Below are 23,111 nucleotides of genomic sequence, written 5' to 3'. Positions count from 1 at the left end.
TTCTAGGAGGAGTCGAAACTGCATATAAGTCTTGGTTTGCTGTCCTGGGGCACTGATGACTCTATTTTGGGCCTGCTGCCTCATTTTTAAGAGAGACATTTGGAAATCTGATATATGTTTAAAATTTTTTTATATACTTTTATTATTTTTGCCCCATTCTAGTGTGTGTGTTTTTGTTATTCCGGAGGACAAGTAGATGCAGAGGCTTGTTTTCTGTTGGTTGTGGTGATAGCCCCACCCCCTTTAGTTTGTCTCTGTCTTCTGAAGCACGCCCGTCTTTTACTTTCCTTCCTGGTACTGATGCTGTAGCTATTAACCATTTATTGCCTAACTTATCAGTCTTTTGCTCTCAAGAAGCTAGTATTTTGATGACTTGGGCAACCCTTACTTATATACTAGTAACAATTAAGAGCACTACAGACTGGAGTGCAATTAAGTGCCTTAATATGTGGCTCAAGGGTAGGGATCACCAGCCTTTCCACATAGCGAAGCCTGTGCGGCAGAGAAAGGTAGTGACTGTTCATCCTGGCGGAGCCCCTTGTCCCTGCCTCCCACATGTACACACCTTTATCTCAGAGACACTTGGTTCTTTCCCCAAACTTCTTTGGCTCTTATGCCTTCCTCCCTGCGTCTGAAAGCCCAAGAAGGGAAAATGGGGGAGGGGGGCGTGCCGCTCGCTTCCGTGCTGGTTTATGTCCCTGGCAGTCTGGGGGAGGTGCTGGATGAGCTGCCTCGGTCCAGCTGCAGCCGACCCAGGTCCCAGTCCCTGCCCTTTGCTCTCCTGCTTTTCACTAGGTCCCCAGGCTCTGGGGGTTGGGCGTGGGAGTAGCCCTAGCCGAGGCTCGGAAGTCCTCCTGGACTGTTCAGGGGGCCCCAGGAGGTAGCCACGTTCTGAGTCTGGCTAGAAGCCAGGGGAGGGAGCTTGGGTTAAGGGGAGGGCCCTGAGGGAGGGGTCAGACTCCTGAGGAAAGAGTTAATGGGCAGAGGGGGAGGGGATAGGACGAAGAGATCGAAGGGAAGGCTCAGGTAGGAAAAGAACGGAGGTGGGAAGCGTGGTGGGGAGAAGGGATCCTGCAGGATCAGGGGTCAAAGTGAGGGGGCTTCTCCCCTGCTGCACCCTCATCCTAGGGTCGCTAACTTCCAGCTGCGGCGGCGACTTTCAGTTTCATTTCCACGGACCCTCCTGCCTGGGCCGCAGCTGCCGCCGCGATGCCCAGTAAGTTCAGCTGCCGGCAGCTCCGGGAGACGGGCCAGTGCTTCGAGAGTTTCCTGGTCGTTCAGGGACTGGACATGGAGACAGATCGCGAGCGGCTGCGGAACATTTATAATCGGGACTTCAAGACCAGGTACGGGCCGGCCCACTCCCCGGCCCAGAATCGCGGGCCCAGCCGCCCGCCAAGACCCCCGCGGCGGGGCCACCTTTCCCGCCCCGGGGCGCGGAAGGACGCAGCTCCCCCAGTGGCTCAGGCCGGTCCCGGGGCGGCGCAGACCTCCCCTACCGCGCCGTGCCCACGCCCCGCCAGCGCCGCCCGGAGCCCGCCCGCTCTGCCCGGCCGGGCCCCTGCGCCGAGTCCCCGCGGAGAGCCTCCCGGGCAGCCCGCTCCCCCGGCGGCCCCGGGCCGGGAGCAGGGTCCTGCGCCCACGCGCCGCTCGCGGGGGCCGGGGGACAGCGCTCGGCGTGGGGGAGGGGAGCCTCGGGAGGGGCCCAGGCATCGCGGGAGCGCAGGGAAGGAGCTGCCTGCTGGTGGCGGCGAGCCCGGGCGCGCGCTTGACCGGGACCCCCGCCCCCTTTTTGATGGGCTGCTTCTTCGGGATCCACTATCTCAGAGAGCTGAAGAGACCTAGTGTAGGAGGGAGAATCTCAGGGCGCTCGGGAAAGAAGAAAAGGGCACAAACTACATACGTACCAAACCTCCATTAGCACCTGTGGCTTCTCCATGGAGACCCAGGGCCAGAGCCAGTCTCCTGGAGGCCCCTTCTCACCCACCGTTCCCCTTTCCTGTTACCATCCAAGTGAAAAAGAGACTTCTATCTGTCAAACAACGGAGTTGTGTTTTCAAAACACTTCTATCAACAGGCTGCAGCCTTGGGCTGAAAACCAGGAAACAATTTAACAGGGGTACATGTAAAGACATACAAATAAACACGGGGTGGTGGGAATTTAGGCTTAACCACAGACCTTCTGAAATAGACTGGGTTTTAGCAGACAAAAAGGCCAGTATGGCTGCTAAAAGAGGAAAAGGAGTAGTAGACTGTGTTAACGGAAGTGTGGTTTGGGGTTAGGGAAAGAGGTAGTGACCAGATCGTATCTGGAATATTGTTTTCAATAATGAGTGTCACATTTTAAGGGGGACGTTAACAGGCTTGAGCAACATCTGAAGAAAGGGCAAGATGAGACCTGTTGTATGCTCCCACACTGTGCTGGGCACTATGGGAAATATAAAGATGAAAAATACACAATCCCAGGAGAGCAGTAGAAGCTATGGTGTGCAAGCAGTATACATGCATCCAATATACTATAATAAATGGTAAAATAAGATGAAGATTATAATAGAGCTAATAAAAATGCTGGAGGAAAGTAAAGAAAGCAAATACCATGAGTTCACATCATCAACACTTCACATATGTGAATTCATCTACGTCCACAAAAAATGAGTACAACATGGCTCTGAACACAAGTCAACTACTTTTGGCTCTGTTGAAGAAATTATTATTCTGACACTTGTTAAAGCTGTAAGGAAGACTTTATTCAAGACTTGCAATAGGGGAGAGAGATCTAGCTGAACTTCCAATACAGCAAAGATAGCTGGGAATTTATAAACAAGGAGCAGAAAGAGGGGGTCAGTGGATGGAAAATTACTAAGAGGAGACATGAAGAGTAGGGGGATTCTTGCTAAAGACAAGGTCGAGGACTTACACTGAAAGGTGTGAGATGAGGAATTGGATAAGGGTGGGAGAATTCTCACAAAACTGACAGAAGGATTTTTGCTAAGACTGGGCTAGGCAGGCCAGAGACAGGCGTGGGGGTAGGGAAGCAAAGTTGAAGCCTAATCAAGAAGAGGGTTCAGAGGAGCCTGACTGAAGTTTGGTCAAGAGGAGAGTTTTTGTCAGCTCTAAACCAAAGATACACAATATGTTCTAATACTGGCGAAAAACAGGCTATGTCAGGTTGCACACAGAAAACCACATATACTGTACAGTATGGGTGAATTGAAGAGATTTTCAAAAGTAATTTTTACTGTATGCACTTGTGTTTTAAGCAAGTAAGATACCACTCCCCAGTAATTATTGGGGAATTCGATGGAGAAGGTGGCATTGACCTTGGCCTTGAAGGATATAGTTTTAGTATTCGGAGGAGGAGGAAAGTCTTCTTGGTTGATTCATATTCTATCGGGAGATCCAGTCAAAGAAATGGAGAAATGTTTGCCTTGAAAAGAGGAAGGATTGGAGAGGACAAGGTAGTTATCTCGGAATGTTTTAAAGACTGTGCCGGGGGAGACACTATACTTCCGTGCCATTCCAGAAGGCAGAACTAGATTCTCTCAACATGCCCCCTCATGCTCCATGCTTCAAGTGGAGCAGATTTCTGTTCTGATTAGAGAGAACTTATGCATCCTTTAAACCCAGGATGGAATGCTGTGATGTCAACCCTCATCCTCCCAATGGGAATGCATTGCTTCTTCCTCTGGGCTCTCATAGCTCATTCTTCACACCCTGGTCATAGCGCGATCCTCGTTAGAGCTAGTATGGAGCTGTCTTCCCCCACCAGACTGTCAGATCCTCTGAAGGCAGGGACAGGCTTTTCATCATTCGCCCCTTCCCTCAGTCCCCAGCATAGAGCCTTGTATGTAGTAGATGCTCAATAAATGCTTGTGGAATCTGATTGAAGAGTTGATCTACAAGAGAATAGACTGTGGAGGAGGTAAAGCAAGTCACCCTTTGTCACGAATTCTAAGGCGCTTCCTACACTGGCAGGGATAGGTCCCTTCCAACTAGGTTATTTTATGATGTTATGAAATGCTCTGCTCCCAACTCTTGCCTTTTCTCAGCTCTCATTATTCATTTAGCATACATATTTAATGAGGCTCTACTATGTGCCTGTGCCTTGGTTTCTGCCTCTAAAGAGGGTAGTCAGTAGGGAGTGGCAGGTGTGAAGACTGCCACACAGGACTGCCGGTGCTGGTATAGTGTTTAGATAACAGGAGTTCAAATCCTGGCTCTGCCACTTGCTAGTTGCGTTTGATTTTGAACAACTATCTAAATTTTCCTAACTGTTAAGTGTGTAAAATAATGCTTTTCAGGGTTGTGTGAGGCCAAATTGAGCCAAAGCATTTACTCTGTGTAGCATATTGTGCAGGCTTTGGCAGCAGTAGCTATCATTAGTACAGTGATGGTTAGGAGTCCATTGTGTGGAGTAAGGACTGGTGTCATGAGAAGTTGCTGAGAGAAGACTTCTCTTGCCTTGGGAGTTGCTGCAGATACACAGAAGAAACCTAACTGTCTATGTTAGGAGGAGGCAATTAAGTAATTTAATTACTGTTGTGATAAGGGCTTATAAGAAAAAGTCCAGCATGCGTTGAGAAGTATATAGCTTGGAGATCTGACCTAGTCTAGGAATCAGAGGTTTCTGGGAGAAGGTGATGTTTGAACGGAATCTGGAAGGATAAACAGGAGTTAGCAGATGTAAGAGGCAAGAGGAGAGCATTGCAGACAGAGGGAGTAGCACCTTCCAAGGCTTGGGGGGACCCAGTGACTGAGGCCAGAGGGAGGCAGGGGCTAGATTGGGCATGAGCTTGTGGGCTGTGGCGAGGTGTTGTGGGAATGTTTGGTTAGTTCTGTTTTGTTTTTAATCTTAACAGAATAGGGAAGCACAGAAGTTTCAAAGTAGGAGACTGAGGCAATCAGGATTTTAGAAAGATCATCCTGGCTTCTGTCATGGAGAATGGCTTGGTGGTGGGACCCCATCCACAGTAAAAAAGTACATTTTACTGGGGCCGGCCCAGTGGCGTAGCCATTAAGTTTGCGCGCGCTCCGCTTCAGAGGTCTGAGGTTCTCAGGTTCAGATCCCGGGTGTGGACCTACGCACCGCTTGTCAAGCCATGCTGTGGCGGTGTCCCGTATAAAGTAGAGGAAGATGGGCACGGATGTTAGCCCACAGCCAGTCTTCCTCAGCAAAAAGTGGAGGATTGGCATGGATGTTAGCTCAGGGCTGATCTTCCTCACAAAAAAAAAGGATGAATAGACGAGAGGCCTCATGTGAAGTGAGGACCTGTGCCTCAGTTTCTTCTATAAAATGGGGTGATGACAGTTGCTACCTCAAAGGGTTGTTTTGAGGATTAAATGAGATAATGCATCTGGTACTTAGAACAGCACACAGTAAGTGCTCAATAAATGTTCTCTATTGTTGTTGATGGTGTTGTTGTGTTTGCATTATCATTGTTAAGGCGGAGCATCGAAGTGGAAGACTTAATCCTGTAGGCTGTGAAGTCATAAATTGGGGGACATGATCTGATTTGAGTTTGATAATAACTCTTGCCAATTTAGGGGATGGACCAGGAGAGGGGTGTGAAGAGGAGGACCAACAGTTAATAGGGCTGAGAAAAATGATATGATCAGGCAGTTCACAGAAGAAATACAAATGACTAATAAACAGAAGGAAAGATCCTCGACTGTATTAGTGATTGGGGACATGCAAATTTTTTGTTTGTGTGTGTGTGTGAGGAAGATCAACCCTGAGCTAACATCCATGCCAATCCTCTTTTTGCTGAGGTAGACCGGCTCAGAGCTAACATCTATTGCCAATCCTCCTCCTTTTTTTTTCCCCCTTTTTCTCCCCAAAGCCCCAGTAAATAGTTGTGTGTCATAGATGCACATCCTTCTAGTTGCTGTGTGTGGGACGCCACCTCAGCATGGCCAGACAAGCGGTGCGTTGGTGCATGCCGGGATCTGAACCGGGGTCTCCAGTAGCAGAGCGCGCGTACTTAACCGCTAAGCCATGGGGCCAGCCCCCAGGGACGTGCAAATTTAAACAAGGTAACATTTTTCGCTTTTCAAATTGTCAAAAATTTAAAAGATTGGAGATTTCTGATGTTAGGGTCTAAGAAAAGGAGTGTTCCCAAATCCTTGTTAGTGAGACTGTAAGTTTGTACAACCTGTTTAGAGGAGAATTTGGCAAAAATTCAAGTTCTAAAGATTCATTCTCTTTGACCCAGAAGTTCTCCTTCAAAGGATTTGTCCCATAAATCACCTATAGTACAAGAGTTTTTGTACAAGGATGGTTATTGTAACATTTGAAATACGTAGCCAAACATTGTAGGCGGCCTATCATTGGACAAATAGTTAAAAACACCCACAGTGCATTCAAACTCGGCTGTCCTTTGCAGAGTGAGGTGGCTTGGGATAATGTCATGGAAGGATATCCATGGTGGTGAAAGAAGTCTGTTGCAGAATAGTTTGTGTAGCATAAAAAATATGTTTATATATGCATAGAAGAGAGTGGAAGAATATACGTCAAGCAGTTTAACAAGTAGTTGGGAGTGAGGGAGTGGGAGTCCGTAATATTTTATGTTAGATATTTGTCTTGTGTAAATGTTTTTTAATACTTTTGGTGACCACCCTTTCATTCATCTCTTTATGCGTGATACTTCTATCACAGCTATGTGAGTTTACCCAGGTGGGATCATTATAATATATCCTTTTTTCTTGTGGACCCCTCCCCATATTAGCATCCCACCTCCATTTCCACATTCTGCCCCATGCTCAGGTAAATCTTGATATCAACCAGGGTATCTTTTTAGTTGTTTTATTTAAAAAAGGATCATGTTATACACATTTTCCACATCCCGATTTTCTTACTCAAAAATATGTCATGGAAATCACTCCTAATCATCTGGTACACACCTCTAATGCATTGTTGGGGTTTTTTCCCCAACATTTTATTAAGACAAATTTCAAACATAAAGAAAAGTTGAAATAATTGTACAGTGAACACCCATATTATACCCTCACCTAGATTTGTTAATTAGCATTTTACACATTTGCCAATCCATCCATCTCTCTAGCCTTCTTCATTTTTTTGATGAATATCAAAGTAAGTTGCAGAAGTCAGTGCACTTCACCCCTAAACACTTCAGCATGATTATCATTAGCTATAAGAGTTCAAAATTTGTTTACAATTCTTTTTTTTTTACAACGAAATGGGCACATTTTAATTGTACCATTCTATGATTTTTAACAAATTCATATACCTGTGTGCCACACCGTCAAGATACAGAACCTGACATCACCCCAGAAAGTTCCCTCATCTCCTTTCCTAGGCAGTCCTCACCCTTACCACCCAGAGGCAACCACTGTGCTGATTTTTTTTGAGAGAGTACCTGTTCTAGAACATCATTTAATGGAACCAGATAGTATGTACTCTTTATGTAAAGCATCTTTTACTCAACATAATGTTTTTAAGATTCATCCATGCTGTTGTGTGTATCAGTAGTTTCTTTTTATCACTGTATAGTATTCTTTGTATGAATACAAATCACACTTTGTTTACCTATTCTCCTGTTCTTGAACATTGTTTTCAGTTTGGGGCGATTATGAATAAAACTGCCATGAACATTCTTGCACAAGTCGTTTTGTGGACATATGTTTCCATTTGTCTTGGGGTTATACCTAGAGGTGGAATTGCTGGGTCATGCAGTATTTATTTATTTTTAATCTTGGGCAAGTTGCTTAACCTCTTTTTTGGTGGCAGCAGCAACGTCTTCTGAACTGGTCTTCTGGTGTGACCTTGTCTGGGGTTGGGCTGCTCAGCCTTCCTTAGTTCCTGCCCATTTTCTGAGTCTGCTTCTCCAAACCTCCCAGCAATTTTATTGAAGCTCTTATGCCTTAAATCAGCCATAATTTATTCTGTTGCCTACAACTAGTGACTCCAAATGTACATAGCCATCTAAAAGTACCGTGACCAGGGGGCTGGCCAGGTGGCGTAGCGGTTAAGTGCGGGCACTCTCTGCATCGGCCCAGGGTTCGGATCCGGGCGAGCACTGACGTGCCATTTGTCAAGCCATGCTGTGGCGGCATCCCATATAAAGTGGAGGAAGATGGGCATGGATGTTAGCCCAGGGCCAGTCTTCCTCAGCAAAAAGAGGAGGATTGGTGACAGATGTTAGCTCAGGGCTAATCTTCCTCTCACACACACACACACACACACACACACACAGACAAAAAAGTACTGTGACCATGTCTTCATACATTTTAGTTCCCTTCCACTACCTTCCTTCCTTTATATATATATATCGTCCAAGTTTGGACAAGGTATGTAACCTGACACCTAGCATTCCAGGCCATTGCACAGTGGTGCTGTATGCCAGCCCAGCTATTCAATGTTTGCATTGTCATCTTTTTTTGTCTATAAAACAACAATGTGGAATTATTTGGTATTTCTTTCGGCATTCTCCCAGCAAGTATTTATTGAATAAATACCAGCGCTAGGTCTACACCAGGTATTATAGTTGCATTATTTTTTAATGACTTTTTATTGCACATATAATGTAGTAATGTATTCTTTTCAGTAAAAATCAGAACATTACAATATATGTTTAGTTTTACAAGAAACTATCAGATCTTTTTCCAAAGTGATTGTACCATTTTATATTCCAGCCAACAATGCATGGGCATTCTGGTGTTTCTATATCCTTGTCAATGTTTGGTGTTGTCAGCCTTTTAAATGTTAGCCATTTGAGCGGGTGTGATGTGTTCTTTTTGATGGCTGCATAATATCCCGTGGCATGGGTGTGTACAATTTATTCAGCCCTCTCCCTCTTGATGGGCGTTTGTTTTGTTTCCAGTTCTTGGCTACTGTGAATGACTGCAGAAGCGTCCTTGTACATTGGTGCTTTCCTTTCCATGGGATACATTCCCAAGAATGGGATTCCTGAGTTAAAGGATACCTGTATTTCAAATGTTAGAGATGTTACCAGATTGTTTTCCAAAAGATTGTAATACACTTCATCTTCTACCAGCAATGTATGAGAGTTCACTTTTCCAAATATACATAACGGCAATACATGTTGTGACTATTTTCCATTTTTGTCAGTCTAATGGAAATAAAGTATCTCATTTTTTTCTTTAATTTGCATTTCTCTACTTTTGGAGATCTTTTCATACTTTGCTCATCCGGATTTGTTCTTTAAGTTGAATATTCAATTTTTCTATTGAATTGTTTGTCTTTTTTTCCCTGGAAATCTAAGTGACTAGATGTTTAATACAAGAATTGGGGCTTGTTTCTCAAGTATGTACTAAGTTTGTGATTTAAAAAGATTTTTATTTTTATGGCTCTCACCTTAGACCAGGGATAGGTGAATTAGGGTAGCGGTAACAGACATGGAGAATCATTTGAGAAATACTTAGATGGTAGCACCCACAGTAGATGTTACACATCTTGTGAAGTTGAGTTCCTCCTGCCCATGTGCCCATGCAGAAGTTTCTAAAAATAGGAGATTCCACGTTGACATTTTGATTTGGGCTTCTCCTAAAACCCAGAAGCTCTGGCTGACTTGGGCCTACATTCCCTGCTGGGAGCATTTGTCTGGAGATGAGCATCAGTCACCCCTTTAGACAGGGCATGGTTCAATCCCGTCAGAGCGCTGTTTCCTCCCCTGCACTAAGCCGAGAGCCCAGCCGCATTTCAGGGCACCTGCATTTGTTTTCTTATAGTAGTTACGAGGGACGTATAGTCCCTCGTACACTAATGACTCAAAAATGGGACTGTACAGATGCCGGAGAGGGCTACGGGTATCAAAGATACTACGGAGCCTGGCTTCTGTTGGCATTTGAGTTTGTGCCTGATCCATGGAGCTCACTGACCAAGGGGCCCTGGTGAAAGTTACCGAGGACCTCCTGATTTCCGTCCCTTTAGGACTGGACCCCGCCCCCGCCCCCAGCGGCATTTGAGCCTGATACCTGATTTGAGACTTCCTCCTGATTCTCCTCCCTCTCCTGGGGGGAGTTCCTTCTGTTTTCTCTTCCTCCCTGGGTTGTCCTGGTCTCGAGGCTGTTCTCAGACTGCTCACCCTCCCTGGGGAGATCGCAAACACTTCCATGGTTGTAACTACTACCTGAGGATTCTGGAATATTAGGCTCTACTTTGCCTTTGGCCTGAGTTCTCTGACTCATGAAGCCAGCTGCCTCTGGACCACAGGAATCTCAAACTGAGCATGTCTAAATCCAAATGTCATGGTCAGTCCCTCCAACAGCCTCTTTTTCCTCCTCCTCCCCCCCTCCTCTCCTGCCCCCCTCCTCTGCTCCGTCCCTCCCTCCCCCTCCTCCTCTGCTTCCTCCCCTTTCCCCTTTCCCTCCTCTTTACCTCCTGTCTCTGGAATAGTCCCGGAAGCCAAGCCATTGATTTGGATATTGCCCTAGACTCCTCCCTCTTCCCAGCCTCCATTCCCCCTCTTGCTGGTCACCAAATTCTACTAATTTTACATTCTAAATATTATCAGATCTAGCCCCTCTTCTGTCCTTACCACTGCCTTGTTCAGACCCTAGTCACCTTTTAATTGGACTATTACAATGGCTTTCTTCTAACTGGTCTCCCTGCCTGCAGTCTTGCCTCCAGCAAATCCATGCTCCAATCCTGATGCCAGAGTGATCTGAAATGCAAATCTGATCTTGCCACTCCCCTGCTTAAAACCCACCGACTCCACTCGGTGGTTCTGTAACCACAGTGTAGCGCCTGAGGCGGGCTGAAAGTAAGTTGTTACTCCTCCTCCTCCTACTGCTACTGTTAGTACTACTGTTACTACTAATACGAATACTAATAATAGTAGCTAACATTTACTGAGCATTTGCTATGATGTTTTAAAATGATTTATTATCTTTTTAAAACAAGTGAGAGCCAATTCCGAGTTTTCTGAAGAGTATCATTCTCATTTGCCTGGGGTGAGGGAGAGGGGCAGAGTTACAGGCAGGGGGCACCAGGGAGATGTCCATAACCATAAATGATCTTGTTATATGCTAGTGAGTGACCGTGCTGATTTAGCCTTAATAGTTAAGTATGGATTACCATGGTCCTTAGGAACTAGGGTGTGCTTTTATTCCCTACAAAGCAAAGAGGGAGGGTGGTCAGCTGGTGGTCAGCTGTCCAGATCTTGAATATGTCCATGAAGTATGTTTCATATGGAGTTGTCCTCTGGCTCCTGGGTGTCACTAAAGGAGGACGACTGCTGGCCTTCAGGGTCAAGTCCAGGCTTCAGGACCTGGCATGCAAAACTATGAGTGACCTGGTCCCTGCCCACCTCTGCTGCCTCCTGCCACTCCCTTCCTTGCACTGTTCACTCTAGTACAACCAGACTGTATGTGATACTAATCCTAGCATCTCTTACTGAGATCTCCTTATGTGCCAAGCACTGAGCTAAGTGGACACTGCAGTGTCCGTCTCTCATGTAATCCTCACAGCAACTCTGCGAGGTAAGTCTGCCATTGTTGCCATTTTATAGGGAGGAAAGCGAGGCTCTGAGAGGTGAAATGACCCGAGGTGACCTAGCTAGTGGCAGAGTGGGTGGTTCGCCCAGCCCCTCAGCACTTGTTCTTGCAAACCCCCCACCTTGGCTCACACTACACCTGTTTGACATCCATTCATCCTTCAGGACTCAATTCTGACGCTGTCTCCTAGGGAAGCCTTCATGGATACCCAGCCCTGCCCCCGGGCTGCCTGGAAGCCTCCTTTGCTGCACTCCTGGCAGCATGCTGGAATTGCTGTGTTCAGTCTGTGCGCCTCGGGGCAGGTCTGGATCTCCTGCCTCTTTGAACCCCCAGCATCTAGCGCAGTGTCTGGCACATAACAGGTCTCTGTAAGTGTTTGTTGAGTTGACTAAACTGAATTCCAGGCACTGAATCTTGAGGTTATTGTCCTTCTGACCAGTTTTCCCTGTCTTCACCTTCTCTAGGCACAAAGCCAAGCTATTTGATCTCTGGAGAAGGATCCCTTCCCTTCCTGCTTGGGTTCCACCTGCACCCTTTGACTTCGGGTGGAAACTGCTGTCTGATCAGCCACCTTGCCCACACACCCTGGACATCTGTGCTCTCTGACCCCTCTCTCACTCCTCACCATCAGACTGGACCCCAGATCCACCCCTTCGAATCAACGATTCAGCTTTCCCTTAGCCTTAGCTCTTTCTGCTGGGTTATTTGTGTCTTTTTCTGTCCCAAATAGTTTTCCCCAAAAAATCTTCCTTTCTTTCTCTCTTCCCTTAGTTCTCCAAATCAACAGCCCATGATTGGGCTTTTCTCCTCAGAATTGCACAATCCACAGCCTGCTGCTTAAAACAATCATATTTTGTCTTGGGAAGTCCCATTGCCTTCCCTTAAAACATTAAAAATTCCTGCGATCCCTCGCCCGAGTCTGTCCCTGGGCCCTGTCCTGTTCTGCAGCATGGCTGGTGTGTCCAGCACAAAGCAGTCCTCAGACGCCTTCCCCTCCCACGCTCCCCAACATGTCACTCTGCGTCCCACTGGCCCTGCCTTCCCTCACTTCCCAGTCTCCTCTGCTTCCGGCAGCTTTGGGACCCCCGCCCCTGGCTTCTCCTCCATGCTGTATGGAATGAAGATTGCAAATCTGGCCTACGTCACCAAGACTCGGGTCAGATTCTTCAGACTCGACCGCTGGGCTGACGAGGGGTTTCCAGAAAAGAGGAGAATGACGCTGGGGTCAGATATCAGCAAACACCACAAGTCACTGCTAGCCAAGATCTTTTATGACAGGTGTGTATGTGTGTGAGGGGGTTGTGTAGAGAGGGGCCTGGGCATGGGGGAAGCTGTCTGGCTAAGGAAAGAGTGTGTTTTCTCAGGTTGGGGGAAGGCCCCTCCTTCAAGGATTGGGGGAAGGGTAGGGAAGGAGCCAGTGGGCCTGGGGGGAGGGGGTGGGTTTTCTGAGCACAGCTGGCACCTATCCAGCCTCCCCAGCCTAAAACTTTCCCCAGGCAACTTGCCCCCAGTCCAGGCCCCTCCCGCCCCAGCCCCCCCCTTGACTCCCACTCTCCCCAGGGCTGAGTATCTTCACGGGAAACATGGGGTGGACGTGGAAGTCCAGGGGCCCCATGAAGCCCGAGATGGGCAGCTCCTTATCCGCCTGGATTTGAACCGCAAGGAGGTGCTGACCCTGAGGCTTCGGAATGGAGGAACCCAGCCTGTCACCCTCACCCACCTCTTCCCACTCTGCCGGACCCCCCAGTTTGCCTTCTACGATGGAGACCAGGAGCTGCCCTGCCCACTGGGCCCCGGTGAGTGGGTTTCCAAAGGAAAGAGCCTCTGGTGGATAGGGGCTTGCCCTAGGAAGGGCTAGTGCTTCAGGAAACATGCTGTCACTGTCCTGTGGGCTCCTGCCTTGGGGTGGGGCTATCTGGGTGGGTGTCCAGGGTAGAGATGCTGGTGGGCGGCTCCCTCCCTGCCCGCCGCTGACTCACCCATCCTCCTGCAGGTGAATGCTATGAGCTCCATGTCCACTGTAAGACCAGCTTTGTGGGCTACTTCCCAGCCACGGTGCTCTGGGAGCTACTGGGACCCGGGGAACCAGGTTCAGAAGGAGCTGGCACTTTCTACATTGCCCGCTTCCTGGCTGCCGTTGCCCACAGTCCCCTGGCAGCACAACTGAAGCCCACGACTCCCTTCAAGCGGACTCGGATCCCTGGAAACCCTGTAGTGACCAACCGGATAGAGGAAGGAGAGAGACCTGACCGGTAACTCCTCTCTCCAACCCAGTCTGGGCTGAGGGTGCCCCAACACACACTGTGGGCCCTGGGGAAGAGCATAGAGCTGGGAGCCAGAGCGCCCTTTCCTAACTGCGAGTTCTTAACTCCTCTGGGCAGCAGATATGAGGACAGTGTGAAAAAATTTTAAGCATTTTTGACAGTATGATTGATGGATTGTCAGGCAGCGCAGGATAGACATGTCTATTTCTCTTTTTAAACAGTTTTATTGAGATAATTCACATACCATACAGTTCACTCATTTAAAGTGTGCAGTTCGTTGGTTTTGAGTATATTCACAGATTTGTGCAACCATCACCACAGTCAGTTTTAGAACATTTCATTACCCCAAAAGAACCCGTACCCTTTAGCTCTTCATTCCCTCCTAACCCTAAGCAACCTTACTCATCTACTTTCTCTCCCTATAGATTTCCCCATTCTGGAAATTTCATATGAATGGAATCATATATGTGTAGACATCTCTTTTTGACATAGCTAGGTGTTCACAAAATACTGAGCTATAAAAGCAGACTATAGACCATTGTTCTCTCTTTGTTAAAAATACATGTATATGATACAAATTGACAAAGAAAAAAGTCTGGAAGGCTACCTACCAAAAAGTTAACATCAGTTATCCCTGGATGGTGAGAATGTTATTTATTTATTTATTACCTATTTTCTGATTTTTTCTTTTTTAATGAACATGTATTGCTTACACACATATTATATTCCTATATATGTATTACATATATATTTTTTAAATGTTCCAAGTATCATGCTTTCCAAAAATGAGAAGGCCCAGCCTGGGAGCAAGCAGCCTCATGAGGTTGTGAGTCCTGCCTCCTTGGGCAAAGGCTGCTGACCCCCTTCAGCGAAAGTTTTGTAGAAGGGCTTGTGCATCCTCCGGGGAGGGGTCTTCTCAGAGTCTCTGAAGGTGACGGGTCTCTGTGTTTGTGATAGCTTTCCTTTCCCCGCCCCTGCAGTGCTAAGGGCTATGACCTGGAGCTGAGTATGGCACTAGGGACGTACTACCCACCCCCCCGCCTCCGGCAGCTGCTCCCCATCCTTCTTCAGGGAACAAGTATCTTCACTGCCCCAAAGGAGATTGCTGAGATCAAGTAAGTACTACTGCTCCACACCCCTTGTGCTGCTTTATCTGTCTCTTCCCTGCTGGCTCCTTCATATTGCCCTGATACCTCTGTCCTCAGCCTCCCATGCTACCCGTTCATTCATTCCCTTACCGAGCACGCACTGTGTGCCAGGCACTGTTCAAAGCGAATCAGTCACACAAGGGCTTGCCCACCCTAGTGGGGAACAATGAGCATTTATCTTACAATTTCATGTAGTGATGAGTGCTGTGAAAAACTAAACTAAAGCTAACTAAAACTATAGCAGGGTAAGGGGTAGGCTATACTGTTTTGAAGAGGACAGTTAGCGCTGGCCTCTTTGAGGAGGTGACATTTGAGCAGAGAATGACATTTGAGTGAGGTGAGGGTGTGGGTCATAGGAGGATCTGGGAGGAGAATGTTCCAGGGCTAGGATCCCCAGTGCAAATGCCAAGTTGGGTCTGAGGTAGGGGGCAGGGGCACCCGAGGAAGGGAGTGAGAGCCAAGGCCCCATTCTTCGAGATCTCTGACCCCCGTCCACTTCTCTGCCCTTCTAGTCTTCCCTGATTCCTGATGCTTTCGTAGTCCCAGAGCTGCAGATGGGAGAGGGTGGATGCTCCTGGGTGTGGGAGTTGCCTGACCCGTCCTGTTCCTGCCCTGCTCACTGGCCCCCCCCATCACTGCCAGGGCCCAGCTGGAGACAGCCCTGAAGTGGAGGAACTACGAGGTGAAGCTCCGGCTGCTGCTGCACCTGGAGGAGCTGCAGATGGAGCACGACATCCGGCACTATGACCTGGAGTCGGTGCCCATGACCTGGGACCCCGCAGACCAGAACCCCAGGCTGCTCACACTGGAGGTCGGGGCTTGGATCGGGTGCAGGGAGGTGGGCTCAAGTCAGACACTAGCCTACAGGCTATGAGCAGAACACTGTTCCTGACGGCAGGGCAAAACAAGAGGAAGGAAGAAGTTGTTCCTGCCCCAGAGGGCTCAGCCAGGAGCAGAGTGGGCATCCTATGCCCACAAAGAGGTGGCAGAGCAAGGCAATGGGGAGGACCTGGGTTTTAGTCCAGACTTTGCTACCACTGGCTGTGTGGCCTTGGGCAGGTCCCTTGCTCTCTCTAGGCTTTAGTTCCCTCATCTGCAAAGCACAGAGCTGGACTAGATAATTCTTAGAGCCCCTTCCAGCTCTCAGATGAATGTGTACACATAAGCCCAGAATTACACATGAGAATGAATTCCTGCACACAAGCACTGAGGAAGGGACCCGGTGAGAAGCGGGGCGGGTGTGAGGATGATCGGGGAAGGATTCCTGCAGGAACTGAGTTTTGAACAAGATTTTAAAGGCAGGGTAGGAATTGAGCTGGCCAACAGGGCAGCTGGACAGGCTGGAAAGCTGGCTTCCACGTCCTGAAGTCGTGCTCTGGAGGTTTCCGGGATTCCTGGGCCTAGCATCTATGAGCAGCCTGAACAGACTTGTCTCCTTCCTCGTCCCGTGACTCTTATGCTGTCTGGTGGGAGAGGCAAGAGGCAAGGCCCCCTGCATCTTGGGGTGAAGGGTAGAGCCTCAGTCCTTGACCCTCAGAGGAGGCCTGGAGAGCCTGGGGGTTGGGCCCTCCCTGGGATAGAAGCTTGCTTGTGTTCACACCCCATAGGTTCCCGGGGTGACCGAAAGCCGCCCCTCAGTGCTACGAGGTGACCACCTGTTTGCCCTTTTGTCCTCCGAGACACACCAGGAGGACCCTGTCACCTACAAGGGCTTTGTACACAAGGTGGAATTGGACCGTGTCAAGCTGAGCTTTTCCATGAGGTGGGTGTTGGGGGAACCCTGAGCTGCCAGAAGGTTCTACAGATGCCTCTCTGAGGCGAGGGGAGGAGGAGTGTTTCTCCCTGAGATCAGGGGGACCCTGAGATGCCTCAGCAGCTTCCTCTCCTGGAGGGACTGCATGGAGGTCTTGGAAAAAGGAAGTAGGGTTGGGGTAGATGGAGAGAGTCCTGGCCTTTTGTTGCCCACCCCTAACTGGAACTCTTCCTCCTCTCTCCCTTCCCAAAGCCTCCTGAGCCGCTTTGTGGATGGGCTGACCTTCAAGGTGAACTTCACCTTTAACCGCCAGCCCCTGCGGGTGCAGCATCGTGCCCTGGAGCTGACGGGGCGCTGGCCGCTGTGGCCCATGCTCTTCCCCGTGGCCTCCCGTGGGGTCCCGCTGCTGCCCTCAGATGTGAAGCTCAAGTGAGACTGTGGGCAGGAGGGCTCTGGGGCTACCTGGAGTGTGGCATAGAGGATGGAGGCAGGGAGGCCCCTGGGACACTGGATGACTTCATGTTCCCGGCCCCTCTGCCAGGCTGTATGACCGGAGTCTGGAGTCAAACCCCGAGCAGCTACAGGCCATGAAGCACATTGTTACGGGCACCACCCGTCCAGCCCCCTACATCATCTTTGGGCCTCCAGGCACCGGCAAGACTGTCACCTTAGTGGAAGCCATCAAGCAGGTGGGACCTGAGCATAGACCTGGGTCCTACACTCTGACTCCCCCGGGACCAAGCAGTTGTTGCCAGATTCTGGTTCTGTCCTGCTCTCTGAACGCCCCTGAGCTAGCATCAAGGGTCAGTGTGGCTGTTGAGCATTGTTGCACAGGTTGCGTACTGCATGACTCTTGGAATCACCATTCATGTTTCAGTCGTCGTAGATGTGTATATTTACTGCAGCACTTTTCCCGCATAAGTGCCATTTGGACTAGCAGAGGGTTGGGGATCAGAACTTGCCATTTGTGTCACTACCTCCCTCAGCTATGGGAGGCAAATGCTACACTGTGCCAGCCTGAGTCACCCCTAAGTCTCTCCCTCTCCCTCTCCCCTGGAGACCAGGAAGCTGCATCCCACACTGTGCTTATCCCAACCCTAGGTGGTGAAGCACTTGCCTAAAGCCCACATCCTGGCCTGCGCTCCGTCCAATTCGGGGGCTGACCTCCTCTGTCAGCGGCTCCGGGTCCACCTGCCCAGCTCCATCTACCGCCTCCTGGCCCCCAGCAGGGATATCCGCATGGTGCCCGAGGACATCAAGGTACGAGGGGCAGTGCAGAGAGCCAAGGGATGGTGGATGCTGGGGAGGCTCTCAGGGTAGTCACTGGGGCCAGGAAAGCAGGAGCCCTGCGTTCTGATACTCATGGGTGGGTCAGGGTTCCTCCCTGGGCTTCAGTTTCCCTGTGTGTAAAGTGAAAGAGGTGGATAAAATTGCCTGGGGGGTCCCAGAGCCAGAGCGCAGGTGAGAATGGGTGGAGCCAAGCTAATTCCCCCTCTCCCTTCATAACCCGCAGCCCTGCTGTAACTGGGATGCGAGGAAGGGCGATTACGTGTTTCCTGCCAAGAAGAAGCTGCAGGAATATCGTGTCTTAATTACCACCCTCATCACTGCCAGCAGGTAGGAAGTGTGTATGATGTGTGTCTCTTGGTCTTGTAAGTCAAGGGCAGGCTGGGGAGACGGGGAGGAATGGTGCCTGGGGAGGTGAGTGAGGGGCAGTCTGGATGAGCATTCAGGTTGGGTAGTCAGGTGCCTGGTATGACCCCTCCCTGGCCTGACACCTCCCAGGTTGGTCTCGGCCCAGTTTCCCATTGATCACTTCACACACATCTTCATCGATGAAGCTGGCCACTCCATGGAGCCCGAGAGTCTGGTGGCCATAGCAGGTGAAGGGCTCAGGGTGGGCTATGGGTGTGCCACCCTGCATGGATGGGGTCGGGGAGGTCCTACCACTTACCTGTCTCCCCACCCTACCTTGCCTCCCAGGGCTGATGGAAGTCAAGGAAACAGATAATCCAGGAGGGCAGCTGGTGCTGGCAGGAGACCCTCGGCAGCTGGGGCCTGTGCTGCGTTCCCCACTGACCCAGAAGCATGGGCTGGGGTACTCGCTGCTGGAGCGGCTGCTCACCTACAACACCTTGTACAAGAAGGGCCCCGACGGCTATAACCCCCAGTTCATAACCAAGCTGCTACGCAACTACAGGTATCCTGCACCCTCGGCTCTCCTGCAATCCCATGCCTTCACACCCACTGTGCAGCCCCGGCTGGAGGCTCCATCTTGCGATCCTGCTGCTCAGAGGCTGTGTGACACAGAAGGATTATAAACTGCAAGGTTTATATATATATAAGTGATGGGGCTCCTCTCTAGCTCCATCAGTGCTATTCGTTGGCAGTGTGACTTAGCAAGTTGCTTCAGTCTAGAGCAGTTGGCTTATCTGTATATTGGGGAATGGTCAGTGGTTCCCAGACACTGGGATGTGTCTGGTGCAGGTCCCAGATGAAGTTTCCAGGCAATCCAAGGAGAAATGAGAAAAATACGGACAATGTAGTTTTTCATAAACCTAATTTTTAATTCAAATTAAAGAGCTATAGTTCCTTTAGTCAATGAGTTCATACCTCCGGGCCGGCCCCAGGGCTTAGCGGTTAAGTGCGCGTGCTCCGCTGCTGGCTGCCCGGGTTCGGACCCCGGGCCCGCACTGAGGCACCACTTCTCCGGCCATGCTGAGGCCGTGTCCCACGTACAACTAGAAGGATGTGCATCTATGACATACAACTATCTACTGGGCCTTTGGGGGGAAAAATAAATAAATAAAATTATAAAAAAAAAAAATGGGGATAGTAGATGATACTTGTTTTTGTACTGTCCTTCCTTGGCAAAATTGAAACCTGAGGAGTCCCTAATTTCTTGTATTTTTTCTTTTCTTTTTTTTTTTTAATTTTATTTATTTATTTTTTCCCTCAAAGCCCCAGTAGATAGTTGTATGTCATAGATGCACATCCTTCTAGTTGCTGTATGTGGGACGCGGCCTCAGCATGGCAGGAGAAGCGGTGCGTCGGTGCGCGCCCGGGATCCGAACCCGGGCCGCCAGCAGCAGAGCACGCACACTTAACCGCTAAGCCACGGGGCCGGCCCTATTTTTTCTTTTAAATTTGCCTGGTCTATGAAATCCTTGGACCGGATGTTCTCGGGAATCACATTTGGTTCTGCTTTCTGTGGTTTTACAGTGCCTACTAGCAGACATCATAGGTGAATGAGTCTGCTATCCAGTGGGCAGCAGGGTAGGACGATAATGTGTGTCGGCCCAGAGCAGGTGGAGCGGGGTCCCTGAGGGCAGGGCAATAGTAATTGGCCCCTGATCTTGCTCTTCTTCCTCCTCCTGCGTCCCAGGTCTCACCCCACCATCCTGGACATTCCTAACCGGCTCTATTATGAAGGGGAGCTGCAGGCCTGTGCTGATGTTGTGGACCGAGAGCGCTTCTGCCGCTGGGAGGGTCTGCCTCGACAGGTGAGGCTGAGCAGGGCAGGGGCTAAGGCTCTCACCCCTGTACCCCACGTTGCCTCCTCCTAAAGGTACAGGGTAGGAGGGGCCTCTGAGTGGAAGCTACAGGTCCCTCCCTTTGTCACCTTGGCCTGGGATCCCACATTCCCTGGAAGGGTTTGGGGGTGGGAGGGAAGGGAGGCAGGGAGGTTCGGCTGAGGGTTTCCCCTGACCCCATGTCCAGGGCTTTCCCATCATCTTTCATGGCGTAATGGGCAAAGACGAGCGTGAGGGCAATAGCCCGTCCTTCTTCAACCCCGAAGAGGCTGCCACTGTGACTTCCTACCTGAAGCTGCTCCTGGCCCCGTCCTCCAAGAAGGGCAAAGCCCGCCTGAGCCCCCGAAGTGTGGGCGTCATCTCCCCATACCGGAAGCAGGTCAGGCCCTCAGTTCCCATCAGGGTTGGGAACCCCCAGATGGTACCTCCTTCATAGCCAGACCACTAGGCAGAGGTTCCAAGAGCTCAGGCCTCTGCTGGCCCCATATCCTGAAAGAGCTCAGAGGTCAGCTGCCCCCTGCCTTTTTGCCCCCAGCTCTCTGGCCTCCTGCCTAGCTCCCTCTTGCATTCGAGTAATGGCATGAGAGAAAGGCACCTGTCCCCATCTTCCAGGTGGAAAAAATCCGTTATTGCATCACCAAACTTGACAAGGAGCTTCGGGGACTGGATGACATCAAGGACTTGAAGGTGACACCATTCTTTCACATTCTCTTCTTGCCTTGTGCCCCTCACTTCTCTGCTTCCTGAGAGAACCTCAGGCTCTTGCTCAGATGCTCCAGGCCAGCACATGTCCCCACCCCACCCTCGCTGCCTAAGACCCAAGCCTCTGACTCCTAGAGCTCCCAACTTGTAGGTCTGGAATAGGATCAGGAAACCTGCATGCTTAGTAAGCACCCTACACGATTCTCATGATCAGGCTGGTTTAAGGCCTTTGCCCTAAGGATAAAGTCCACACTCCCCGACTTGTCCCACCTGTCATGTGATAGCATCCCAGCTCACCTCTCCCACCCTTTGAGTCAGTCAGTAGCTTGACTCTTCCTCTTAGGTGGTGGTTCTCAGCCCTGGCTGCAGAGAAGAATCACCTGGAGAGCCTTTAGTATGCCAGCGCCAGGGCCCCACCCAACCACTTAACACAGCTGTCTGGGAGCAGAGCCAGGGCATCGGTATTTTTTTTTTTACAGCTCCTCAGGTGATCTCGTGTGCAGCCAGGGTTGAAAACCGGGGCTTTAAGATTTACAGGCGTCTCCCTTGGAAATTCTGATTCAGGAGGTCTGGTTGTATATTTTTAACAAGTACTTAGTGATTATCTTCAGGAAATTTTGAAACACACTGCTCTGAGTTACCATGTTCTTTACAACCCTGTTTTCTTTGGTCAGAACACTTTCCAGCCCCTGCCCCTTTAACTGGATTCACCCTTCAGGTTTCTGCTTTCCTGGCATCCTCCTGTCTTCCTTCCTGGCCCCGTCAGGACACTCATTCACTCCACTGTGACAGCTGCCCGTGACTTCTCCACACCCTGTTGGAGCTCAAGCCCCCTGAAGCAGGGCTTGTTCCTCTGGCTCCCTCTAAGCCCCTGGGCTCAGGCCCTGCCCCTCTCCCCTCTAGGTGGGCTCGGTGGAGGAGTTCCAAGGCCAAGAGCGCAGCGTCATCCTCATCTCCACCGTGCGGAGCAGCCAGAGCTTTGTGCAGCTGGATCTGGACTTTAACCTGGGTTTCCTGAAGAACCCCAAGGTTTGAGGGCTGGCAGGTGGCGGGAACCTTCCTTTCTTGGGGCCCTTCCCTCCAGTGACCCCACCACTTCTTCCTTCAGAGGTTCAACGTGGCTGTGACCCGGGCCAAGGCCTTGCTCATCGTGGTGGGCAACCCGCTCCTCCTGGGCCATGACCCCGACTGGAAAACGTGAGCATTCCCACCTTGTAATCCTTCTTGGTAGCCACAACCCCCAGCCTAGGGCAGGTGTACCTTTGTTAAGCACCTCTTTGTGGCTCAGTTAATCCTCAGGTCTGTTCATCTTCCCAATACCCCCATTTAAGTTACCTGACAGTCAGAGGTTAAGCAACTTGCCCAAAGGCACGTTGCTGTGGCAGGACCACGGCTCAGCCTCCAGCCTCTGCTGATGTTCCCCAGGCAGGCCTGTGCAGCTGTGTGTGTGTGAATGTCCCTGTACCCCACAGATTCCTGGAGTTCTGCAAAGACAACGGGGGGTATACCGGGTGCCCCTTCCCTGCCAAACTGGACCTGCCACAGGGACAGAACTTACTCCAAGGTCTGAGCAAGCTCAGCCCCTCTACCTCAGGTATGGCTGGGCCAGGGTGGGCCAGGTAGGGGCCAGTGCTGGGGGAGGAGGCAAGGAAGACAAAGCTCACTTCCTTTTTTACTAGGGCCCCAAAGTCACGACTACCTCCCCCAGGAGCGGGAGGGTGAAGGCGGCCTGTCCCTGCAAGTGGAGCCAGAGTGGAGGAATGAGCTCTGAAGACACAGCAGCGGCCTTCTCACACCAGCCAAGCCTTAACCGCCCACCGACCCTGAACCAGAACCCAGCCAAGCTGCCCCTCCAAGGGACAGGAAGGCTGGGGGAGGGAGTTTACAACCCAAGCCATTCCACCCCCTCCCCTGCTGGGGAGAATGACACATCAAGCTGCTAACAATTGGGGGAAGGGGGAGGAAGAAAAACTCTGTAAACAAAATCTTGTTCTATGCAAAAGCCTCCTTGTCTCCTCAGCCTGGCCCCAGAGGGAAGAGTGGGACTGTCACACTGCCTAGGGCCATATCCCCCTCCCCACTAGAGAGGAACCCAGCCCCCAAGTCCAGGGGAGGAAACCCAGTGGGAGGGGGCAGGGAAGCCACCCACAGACTTCTAAGTTTAGCCTCTGCTCCAAACCACTCCCCTCACCCGCCTCCAAGGCCCAGAGCCAGGCATGACCTCATGCTTGGCTCC

At 50.4% G+C, this 23,111-nt stretch overlaps 1 protein-coding gene across 2 annotated transcripts; it reads left to right on the top strand.

The window, feature by feature from the left end:
- Positions 1–1,066: 1,066 nt before the first annotated feature.
- MOV10 (Mov10 RNA helicase) lies at positions 1,067–22,880 on the top strand. 2 transcript variants are annotated; one of them, XM_014780021.2, is made up of 21 exons: positions 1,209–1,346; positions 10,598–10,742; positions 12,550–12,753; positions 13,036–13,271; positions 13,469–13,727; positions 14,720–14,854; positions 15,530–15,698; positions 16,495–16,649; positions 16,893–17,069; positions 17,182–17,329; positions 17,742–17,900; positions 18,154–18,257; positions 18,426–18,523; positions 18,624–18,840; positions 20,026–20,143; positions 20,361–20,552; positions 20,786–20,860; positions 21,779–21,904; positions 21,984–22,072; positions 22,348–22,469; positions 22,555–22,880. In XM_014780021.2, the coding sequence occupies exons 3-21, from the start codon at positions 12,581–12,583 to the stop codon at positions 22,644–22,646; spliced, it is 2,844 nt and encodes a 947-aa protein (XP_014635507.1). In that variant the 5' UTR covers positions 1,209–1,346; positions 10,598–10,742; positions 12,550–12,580; the 3' UTR covers positions 22,647–22,880. The 2 variants fall into 2 exon arrangements, with proteins under 2 accessions (XP_014635504.2, XP_014635507.1); XM_014780018.2 differs by lacking the exon at positions 10,598–10,742 and having other exon boundaries at positions 1,067–1,346.
- Positions 22,881–23,111: the final 231 nt, after the last annotated feature.

Source organism: Ceratotherium simum, chromosome 2 (genome assembly GCF_057802395.1).
Source record: "Ceratotherium simum simum isolate JZ-2026a chromosome 2, ASM5780239v1, whole genome shotgun sequence".
NCBI classification, from domain to species: domain Eukaryota; kingdom Metazoa; phylum Chordata; class Mammalia; order Perissodactyla; family Rhinocerotidae; genus Ceratotherium; species Ceratotherium simum.
This window is presented reverse-complemented; position numbering and strand designations above follow the sequence as displayed.

Bases quoted from the DNA above. Each gene is read 5' to 3' on its own strand.
- MOV10 (XM_014780018.2), top strand. From the start codon at position 1,210: ATGCCCAGTAAGTTCAGCTGCCGGCAGCTCCGGGAGACGGGCCAGTGC. The intron at 18,524-18,623 runs GTGAAGGGCTCA...CTTGCCTCCCAG, and splicing joins GAGTCTGGTGGCCATAGCAG to GGCTGATGGAAGTCAAGGAA. The intron at 20,553-20,785 runs GTCAGGCCCTCA...CCCATCTTCCAG, and splicing joins TCTCCCCATACCGGAAGCAG to GTGGAAAAAATCCGTTATTG.